Genomic DNA, 10,681 nt, shown 5'->3' on the forward strand with positions numbered 1-10,681 from the left:
CCCAGCGTCAAAGCCACACAGAAGGCACACGCGGCTTTGGAGCCAAACGTGCAGCTGCTGTCAGGTTCAGCTGGGCCCTGCACAGGGGTCCCCACCTGCACAGTTCTATCCCGACACATACACAACCCCACACTGCTCCGCAGTGACAGCAGCTAAACCAGAAAATGGCCAAATCCAGGATGCAACCTGCTCTCATTCTGTGTTTTCCACGATGCTCCTGGTGTTTGTCATCAGCCTCCTTTCAGCAAAGAACTCACTTGCCAGTCATGAAACTCTGTCAATTGCTAAAGGTTTCACACTTGCCCTCCTGCCTGTGTTACCCAGCGCAGGTCCCGTGTGACGCAACCCCAGCGACTGCCTCCAGGTCCTGGGGAGAGCAGGAGATGATGACAGCAGTTAAACGTTAAATGAATTTCTGCTGGTTTCATTACACTTTATACCACATATTCCACTTACAAAGGGTAAAACCTGACTGATAAATATTCCACTAAGCAGTTAATCATATTGCTAGAGATAAAATCATCTTGGCATAAACACCAACTAGAAACAAGCCAATGCTTTCTGCTGACATGCACAAAATGATCTATTACATATTTATCATAGGCTTTGCCTAATGATTTATTGAGTCCTCCTAAGAGGATGCCTAGTCCAAGGAATGTGAGCCGTGCCTTGCACCGCCAGCCCTTCAAAGGGACGGCAGCGCGGGCAGGCTGACTGGGGCATGGAGCTTTGTGGATGGGAGCGGAAGATGCTCGTCTCCCAGCTCACAAGCAACAAGTTTCCATCCTCGTGGTCTCCAGCTACCGTGTGTGTCCAGAGGGGCGGCCAGAAACGGTGTGGGGAGCAAGTTGCCAAACTCAGCAACACCGCCTTTGTAAGGCAAGCAAAGGGGAGACCCATCCGAGCTGGTGAAGTCTGCACTGATTTTAAAGGAGGACAGGAAGGGATCTCACTCCTTTTGCACAGCCCCAAGCACACCCTGTGCTTCTGGAGCTCACACAGAGTTCCCCTGTTACTGCCAAAATAACCAGCCCAAGATGCTCAGGCTCAGAACCTTGTAGAGTTTGGGATTTGACATCAAAGCCACTGGTCTGGCTGCAGCAACAGTGGTCGGTGATAGAGTTTGGAACCAAACCCAAACTTCTCAGAATTTCACATATCTCCTCGCTCTGCAAGCAGCGTGCACACTGCAGTGCTCCAGCCACCACAGTTCAGGAGGACTTGGTTAAAAAGAGCATTCAGGCTTTAACTCTCTTTTTAAGTCATTTTTCTTCTTTAGAAAGCTATTTCTGACCCTTTGGGGCTCTGTCATCTCCTTCCAGGGCCTGGGAGGAAGAGCCAGGGTGGAAGGACCGTCTGCTCCCCATGTCCACAGCAGAGCTGGGGCCACCCCAGAGCAGAGGTACCGGGTCCCGGCCCTGGTGACAATGCCATCCGCTCCCTGCCCTGCTTTTCTCTTAGGCCACGCAGCCCAGGAAAGCTTCGGGAGGGAAGTGTGTGCAGGGCTGGGAGAAAAGGGGAGAGCCACAAACACAGCCGGTCTCGGACAAACACCCCATAACCCCGACCGGCAGCATCAGCTGCTCGGCAGCAGCCATCTCCTCTTGGAATATTTTCCTTTCTCCATGGGGCACCAAATAACCGCTGGAGTGCGGTGTCTGTCAGCTCGGAGAGAGTTTGCTGTTCTGCTTTGAGCTATTTAATCATTTTGTTGGGCTTCTACCCAAAAAATAAGGCCCTGTATGTTGTCTTTGGTTCAGGTTCTCTCTCTCACTCTTGCTTTTTAATTCCCATAAAAACCTAACAAGTTCCTGCCAAACGGATAATAGTAGGGCCGTGAGCGGTGGTGTGTGTAGAGTACCAACGCCACGGTCATAAAAGTATGAGAACAGCAATAGTATTTAGCAGGGAGAGACAATGGGAGTGGAAAATGGTGTTCATTCAGCTTGTCTTGTGGAGTCAAAGGCAGCTGGCGAGCACTGAATTCATTCTAAAAATAGCAAAAAACCCTTAAGGGAAATATGTGAAAATAAAGAAGCCATTTCCAGTGGAGCTGCTCTGCTCAGGTCACCCATAGACGCCCTGGAACGCGCAGACCTTGCAGTGACCACGGGGAGCGTCCTGGGACCCCGACTGAGCTCTGGCCTTTGGGATCTTTGTTCCTCCCTTCTCCCTGTTGTCAACCCAGCAGACTTCCCAGTGCCCTTTGCTCGCAGATAAAGGGTCAAGAAAAGCTTTAGTTCCAGTAAATTACACAAGACCACTGATCTTGATTCAGACTCAGTAAAGCACTAACACCTTATATACCATGTTGAATTACTTGAAGGCTTTCGCTCAGAGAAAGCTTGGCCGCCAGTGGGTATGAAAAACTGAACTGCAACAAGAAAAGTACGATCTGTTGACTGAAAAACACATTTTGGGAGGAGACTGTACCCAGAGAAGAACCCAAGCAGGTTCCAGCGCAGAACAGCACACAGCTGGGGCAGCGCGGGGCCGACCAAGGAGCGCTCCCAGGTACCGCAAACGGGAATTACCCAACAGGATCAAAACGGTTCTGGAGAAAGGGCAGAGCTTAACATAGCTTAACATAGAATGTCCTAGCATTTTGACTCCACGTTGTGCTGTTGTATTTGTGATTTAACACCATCTGCAGCAAAACATGGGCTGGTAGTTGGGAGGAAAGAGAAGCTGTCATGAATCAGCAGCTGGCAGAGAAACCGTGGCCTGGGAGGGTGGGGAATATTAATACTTTTTCCTTTACGGTTGTGTTTTCCTCTCCTAAGAATCTCCCTGTTCTGGTAGAGGCCCTCGGTGTACCCGTCTGAGAGTCAGGGATGAAGTCCATGTATGAACCAAAGCTGCCTGGAATGGCCAGATGCATTTTCAGTAGTAGCAATGGAGTCTTAATTTCCATGGTTTTGGCTTTTGCAGTCCAACTTTCATACATTTTTATCTTCCGCCGGCTTTTGGGATCCACTCGAAGTACTAGCTGCCCCTCCTTGCAGCTGCATTTGCAAATTTACATACTTCAGAGTTTACAGCCAATTATTTAGAGATTATATCTACATATCCACGCGTGTGTTTGTAAGCAAAGAGCTGCAGTCCTTCATGTTTCCCGGGTCACTCTTTAAGTACCACGGCAAACCCACCATATGACACCGGCTCCGTCCTAATGCACCAGTAGCACAGCTCAGGACTAAATAGACATTTTTACAACCTATAAATATGCATAAACAGTGACTAAATGATACTTCTCATAATATAGCTATGGGAATACATTACATTTAAAGTTGTTTCCTGTTTCTAGATTTATACTGTGGCCTTTTTCTGTGCATAAATCCACTCCTCTATAAGCATTACAGAACTTGATATATGAAAGACAGCATGTTCATATGGGAGGTTTTAAATGCAGTTTCTAGGCCAGAAACACTCAGATAAATTGGAACATACCTGGGTTATGTGCGGGACCCTGGTCCCCACTCACAACACCTCTTGCTCCCACGGCTGCAGTGTCAGTTCTCGCCCTCCGACAGTCACAGAGTCTCTCTTACGGGTCTGATGATGCCTTCAGGTTTTGGGACAGCATCTGCTTGAACACGGGTCATGGTGCATTTAGCAATGAGGTTTCCATACAGTCCCTGTGCGTTTCCCAGCCCCAGGCACCCCATGGCGGGAGCATGCTCACGGGATGGTGCCCCATGCCCAGCTACACCCTCTGCATCAGCCAGAGCTTTGCCTTTCCCTTTTAAACACTTTCACTGAGATGCAAGGGTGCACAAACATGGTACAATCTAGACTCACATTGATTTTTTTCCATATGCTATTGAGCAGTGCTCAGGTAAATGTCCTGCTCACTGCCCAGGTGGTGACAGGCTCCTGTCCTGCTCATCTCCTACAATATCCAGCCTTTGTTCTGATCTTTAGCATGCGTGTCCCTTGGCCAGGTGAGATGCAGCGTGCCAGAGTGTGATGTAATATTTGCTATCTGGCATGCCGTACGTGTCGCAATACCCAGTCATAATCATGTTTGGAAGTTATAATAGTGGAGAGAGTTATTAACCTGGGCTCCCTTCCTGCCTCCTGTGGGTTCCAATCAGACACTGGGTGTTTTTCAGGCTTTTTTTTGAGCATATAATTTTAGTACGTACGTCAATCGAGAGCAGAAAGAAAACAGAATTTACTATGATAAAATTAAAAGGACAGAGTCTCTACCAGCCGGCTACAGCCAGTGAGGAGACGATCCCCCCGCCACCTCCCACGCTACGGAGCATCACCTTAGGGCTGTGGCACTGTGTCACCATCGTGCTCTGAATCAGCTGCCCCGCAGCCAGCCCGGGCACCGGGACCACCGGGCTCCCTCCCTCCCTTTAAAAGGCCGGCAGCAGCAGCGTGTGCCACGCACCCCGTGCCACCGCTCCTGCCACCCGCTGCCGCATCTCTTGCAGCCCGGGCGCCGGGAGAGGCTGAGCCATGGCCGAGGGGGAGATCAGCACCTTCACCGCCCTGACCGAGAAGTTCAACCTGCCCCCCGGGAACTACAAGAAACCCAAACTCCTGTACTGCAGCAACGGTGGCCACTTCCTACGCATCCTCCCGGACGGGAAAGTGGATGGGACCAGGGACCGAAGCGACCAGCACAGTAAGCAAACCCGACGGGATTTTTGGCGTTCCTCCGTGCTCCTATGGTTTTATCAGCCAGGAAAGGGGCAGCTGGAGAAGACGGGCTCTATAGCAGGCTCTTTTCCTCCTGGGGTCAGCACACACAAACACACCTGTAGCCTATACGCAGAGCCTGGGGAGGCACAGGACATACACAATTTACATCTGCAGAGCATTAAATATGAAACTGGTCATCAACATAATTGCAGGCAGGCAGACCATACAGGACCCAAGTGCTAATTGCGGCACAGCTGGCTTACACAGCAAGTTGGCAGCTGGAAAAAGAGCTTAGGAGCAGCCTCACATCCTACACACAGGCAGTCAGCACACATAATTCTATGGTATCTTTGCATTTGCTCTGGATTAGGAGGAGATTGAGCACACCAGCGGGCTGTGCAAATACAGCACTGCAGCCGGGCATCCTCGCAGGTGAAGCTGCCAGAGCTGCCAGCCGCAGACTGTGCCGAGCGGGTTTTAGCTGTATGTTCTGCACATAGTCCTTCGAGGAACTTCCCTCTCAGCAGCAAATTAAATGCCTGCAGGATGCAAAAGCCCAACAGAGGCAACAATCAGCTGAAAGAGAGTTATTTTGTGACTTAGAGCTTTAGAAATGCACTTGTGTTACCATTCAGTCAGCGATGCCAGCAGCTCCAGCCCATGGGACGCTGGGGACCTGCTGCCTGGATGAACAGCAGATACCAGCACCATTTGCTCATCCCACTGCCCTTCTAGGAGCGTGTTCATTCTCCAGAATTGGCATCAAAGTTTACCCCAGGAAACTGGCAGGACTCACTCACTAAAAAGTGCTGGTTTTGTAAATGCTCCTATAAGGTACTGCAGACTACCTGATGCACGGCAAGCCTTAATGTCAAAAATTCATAATATTATCCTGTAGAGCAAGGAAAGGTGCATTTTTGTCCTATTCAGTAGTTGACCATGTCACTAAAGGCATGAAGAACTCTTTCCCTGCCAGCCGCTCACAGGACCAGTGCCAAGCCGTGGTGCTGAGGCTCTTCTTGCTTTGACCAAGCTGCGCAAAGGCATCAGATGGAGCTGAGCACCTGGCCCTGGCACCACAAAGCCCACAGCAGCTCTCCGGGTTGCAGAGCACCCCCGGGCAAACGGCTCAGACAAAGGAGAGAACGGCCCTGTGAGGAGACAGACAGAAAATCGGAGGAATTGGTTGGGCAGTTTAAAACTTTTAGGGCTGTTGCACTTCCAAAACGCTCGAGAGGAGTTTTAACAGCTCCCAAGGAGAGCTGGACCAGCAGCGCAGCAAAGCGCCCTGCGGGGCCGGGCTCTGCCCCAGCGCCACGTGCCGGAGCTCTCGCTTCCCAGCAGGAACCTCTGGGCACATCATATCCTGAACATTTACTGGAATGTCACTGGGACCTGCCAGGCTCGTATCTGTTTAGCAAGAAGTACTGGGAGGAGCCAAGTTCGCCTTACAAATTCTAAGAAAAGCACTTTTATTTTCTTAAACCACGAGCATACATGTGGCTTTCTCCCCCTAGATTAACCTTTCTCCTTGCTATTGTTGTTTTAATGAAATGCAGTTTATAGCGAAGTTTTAATTATAAACGCCACTTCCCCAGCGCTCAGGCAGAAGGCGGCAGTGCTGGAGGACTGGTGAGCTCACCAAGGCTGGACAAACACAGTGCAGGGCAGGCAGCCTGGAACAAACCCAGCACTAACCCTTCTCAACCCCCTGCGAGAGGCGGACGAGGCCCCTGACCCAAAGGATCTGGGAAGACAGGACGGGGCTCACAGGACCCACAAGCCGGCAGCTGCAGAGGTTGTACCAGCTCAACATGCTGCTCCGCCACGTTCTGCCAGAGCTGAGATTTTGCTGGAGTCAGAGGGACACAGAGACACCCGTGTGTCCTGGGGAGCTCAGCATGGGTTTGCAGAGCCAGCGGCACGGTGACAGCCCCAGGGACACGGTGCTAATCCAGCCCCAGCCTCAAGCCCTCCATGTCACAGCACAGCTTTTTACCCCTGGCAAAGCGAGCTCGACACCTTGGAGTGAGTGTTTCCAGCCTGGCCGCTGGTCCCCACAGCCACACCATGCACACAGGCAGGGGGGCAGGCAGGGCTGTGGGCAGCACTCCTGTGCAGGGCACCCGCTGTGCCCCAACGCTTGCATCTCCCCAGCTGCTGGCCTGGCGCCACGTATTTGGAAACCTCTGCCGGAAAGGAACCTCCTGTAAATGATCTTGTAAACTCGGATACCTGAACGGACCAATATTTACAGAGGAAACTCCCAGCAGGGCTGCGTGCCAGCAGAGCTGCCCTGCGGGGCCGTACCCGGCCTCCGAGCACCGACAGCTGCCCGCAGAGCTGCTCCACACCAGGTGCACAAGGGGAGCAGCCCGGACTGTGACCTTGGCCGTGGGATGCACCCTACGCAGCAGGGACAAGCACTGGCCAGCGTGGAGCAAGCCAGAAACCTGGGGAAACCTGGGGGTGACAGCAGGGGAGCGGTCCCGGGCAGGGACGAGGCGCAGGAACGCTCACGGCTCATCCGGGGTCCAGCATGCACAGCTGCGTTAGAGCTGCTTTGGTGCTTTGCAAACTGCCCGTGACCATGAGCACTTTGTCCCAGATAAATACCAAGAATTCCTATTTTTATCTTACATCGCCTTGCCAGGCGCCAGGCCCAGATTCAGGGAGGATCTCTAAGGAGAAGTCACTCACTCCAAGCCCTCCCCGTCCAGCCCTACGTAAGGATTCCCTCGCCGTGTCCTTTGCTGCTGTGTGTGGACACCGAGTTTGCACCATGAAATGAAAAGAAAGCTTACCAGGACATCACAGACCCTTGAAGATGAAGCCCATGTCCGTTTCCACAAACAGCCTTATTTTCTCTCTTTCATCCCACTACTTCATGGAAGGAAATATCTGTACAGATCTGTAAAAAACACAATAATTTGTGTGTGAGGTCCTTCCTCCAGAGCCACCGTTCTCCCTCCCCCTGCGGCTGGACACCTTAATGTCCGCATCAGCAGCTGGTGGGTCCCTCACTCCCCTCTCTCAGAGGCATTTTTGGGGACAGTATAATCATTTTTATCTCATTTCCCTCCTCCCCCTGTCTGGGCTTCTCCGGGCCGTGTCCCGGGGACACGAGGAACGCGAGGCGGGCTGGGCTTTGCTGCTGCCGGCTCCCAGCACCGCGACTGCGCCTTATCGCACATCTGCGCCCACGCCATTTAATAATCAACCACCATTTGCTGAGCAGGAAATGGCAAAAATGAATGCGAACAATTACAACAAAGAGTTCACTGGGACAGGGGCTTCTGCCACACCAAAAGGTAACATTACCTTTCGCCTCATCAAAACAAAAAGGATAAAATAAATTAAAAAGAGAAGGAAGAAGCTGGAACTAAGGTTCATACATGGTTCAAACCAACCTAACTATTTCTGTTACAAATCTCTACTGTACAAGCTCAAGAGAAAAAGCTGCATAAGGGATGGGAATCATCATTCAGAAGAGCTGGCTGTTGCAGGTCATGCTGGCTGTGACCGCTGCCCCCTGTGTATGTTGGCGGGGCCACCAATTGTTCAGAAGCCGGTTTTCCTGCCAACTCGTGGGCACAGCGCCGGGTCCTGTCCGAGCACACAACGCTGGAGAGCGGCTCCCCAAGGCTCCTCTCCAGCCAAGTGGCCTCTTCCCTTGCCTCTTCCTGATAAACACATTCAACAAGAACCTCAGCCAAGTTTTAATCATTTTCCAAGACTCCTGTAATTAGCAAAGAAATTAAAAAAAGGAACCCACAGGGCAAAAAAAGAAACCAGACAAATAGCAAGGTTCAATCTGCCGTGTTGGGTGCAGGACGCTGCGCAGAGGAGGGAGGTGGCCCAGACACCCGACCTGCCGCTGACCCGCTCTCCTCACACGGTGCGAGAGCAAGAAGGAGCTTTTTTTGCCCCAGAGCTCCCAGCTGAGGTCCAGCACCAGTGACGGGGACGGAAAGCCCATGCCCAGCAGACTGCATGAAGCGATGCAGCATCACCACAAACCCACCGCTCCTGCCCAGCCCGCAGGCTCAGAGCTGGGGTTAGTGCCAAATTCACATTAGCACCACAAACTAGGACAATCTAATATGTGCCTCACGGCTACCTATGGGAGGTATTAATACCTTTAGGATGAAGATCAGCCCTTTCTATTTCTCCACGACCCATCTACGCTTGGGAACAGGGTTCTGCAGCGCAGGCATCGGAAGTCTGCCCGGTTTAGCTCTTTAAATATTTCTTCATATGTCACTCCTTAAGTGTCTTGTCGAAACCACATGAGAAATTTGTAAATTAGAGCCAGAATTAAAACCCCAATCTCCTGTGTCCCGTTCCAGCGCCTTAACCAAAAGGCTGCCCGCCCTTTGATGTAAAAGAGGGAAAAAATTGGTCTTTGGTTCCTAGAACATGGCTATGGGGTTTCTTTGAAGGAGAGGGCGCAAGGAGACACTTTTATTACACACTGTACTGTTTCTTACAAACTCTTTATAAACCAGGCTTCGGAACAAAAATACCCTGCAAACTTTCCCAGCAGCTCGGACATTATCTCTGACAACCATTGTTTTTTTCCTTTTCCTATTTTCCTTTCACTTTTGTTGTTGTTTTGTTTTTACTCTCAGTTCAGCTCCAGCTCAGCGCGGAAAGCGTGGGAGAGGTGTACATAAAGAGCACCCAGTCCGGGCAGTACCTGGCGATGGACCCCACCGGGCTGCTCTACGGCTCGGTAAGTGGAGCTCGGAGGGACCGGGCACCAGAGGCTTTGAGGTTCGCGGAAATCTCGTAGCGCTGAGTAATGCAAACCGCAAGCAACAATTAGCCTCTGTTTGTTATTTTGGTAGCTGGATGGCCACTCTCTATCTGGATTTATTTTGGGGGGGGAAATAAATAAATAATCAAATGACGCCATTTACCACCCTGCCTCAAACATTTGACAAATATTATATTTCATATCTGGAGCGGCAGCTGCTTCACATCCCCTCGGCAGCAGCACCGGCAGCACCGCACTGCCAGCAGCATCGTGCAAGGCAGGAGCTCTGCCCCCCGTGCCCAGGAGCTGTAGGGCACAAAGCCACCAAAAATAATCTGGGTCTTTGAGCACAGTCCCATTTATAGCAAAGTGTGTGACACATAATCCTGGTCATGGGCTGCTTAGCGCCACCAAAGAGCTGGTTTGTTCCCATGCTCATGCTCTGAACCCACAGCTCCCACCGCACAGGTTAGTGCCAGAGCAGGAGCCAGTGCCAGCACCAGCTTAACAGAGCGCAAGCCAGGCTCAGTTACTGCTGAATAAAACGCTCAGATCATGGACAAGTTACCGCAGAGTAGCCCAGGGGACTAAATCAAGGCTACTTACCTCCACGCTTTTACCATGAACTGTCCTAGGGCACAAAGCTCTGTGAGGTGGGTCTGGAGAGCGTCCTGGCCGGGGAGCGCCCGAGCGGGGTCACTGGGTCGGGAACGCGCATCCTCCTCCGCGCAGCACCGCCATCTCACCGCGGTACCCGGGGCTCTCTTTCAGCAGCTGCTGGGCGAGGAGTGCCTGTTCCTTGAGAGGATCGAGGAGAACCATTACAACACGTACGTCTCCAAGAAGCATGCGGATAAGAACTGGTTTGTGGGTCTGAAGAAGAACGGGAACAGCAAGCTGGGGCCGCGGACACACTACGGCCAGAAGGCCATCCTCTTCCTCCCGCTGCCCGTCTCGGCTGAGTGAGCCGGCCCAGGAGCGCAGAGACAACCCGAACCCCAAAACCCAACTGCTGCCTCCTCCTTTTCCCTCACTCTCTCTTTTTGGCTAGTATGACAGAGCCAAACGTTAAAGCTCTGAACTGTAAGTAAAGGCTTTACCAACATTAGACAAGGCAGAGCTCTTCTGCCCTGCACGAAGCTTTGCAGAGCTGAGGGGAAAAGCCCCAACACCCCCAAGGTCCCTGGCACCCCCACAGACCTGTCCTGGGCAGGCACCCAGAAACGGGGCCAAGGGGGCTCCCCAGGGACATCCCGGAGAGCAGGG

General features: G+C 52.0%; 1 protein-coding gene across 1 annotated transcript; it reads left to right on the top strand.

The window, feature by feature from the left end:
- Positions 1-4,470: 4,470 nt before the first annotated feature.
- On the top strand, positions 4,471-10,381 carry FGF1 (fibroblast growth factor 1; the record flags this gene model as incomplete). Its single annotated transcript, XM_080353297.1, has 3 exons — positions 4,471-4,639; positions 9,288-9,391; positions 10,187-10,381. 3 exons carry the CDS (start codon positions 4,471-4,473, stop codon positions 10,379-10,381), a joined length of 468 nt encoding a protein of 155 aa, XP_080209423.1.
- Between the last annotated feature and the right edge of the window lie 300 nt (positions 10,382-10,681).

This window comes from Nesoenas mayeri (assembly GCF_963082525.1).
Source record: "Nesoenas mayeri genome assembly, chromosome: 14".
NCBI lineage: Eukaryota > Metazoa > Chordata > Aves > Columbiformes > Columbidae > Nesoenas > Nesoenas mayeri.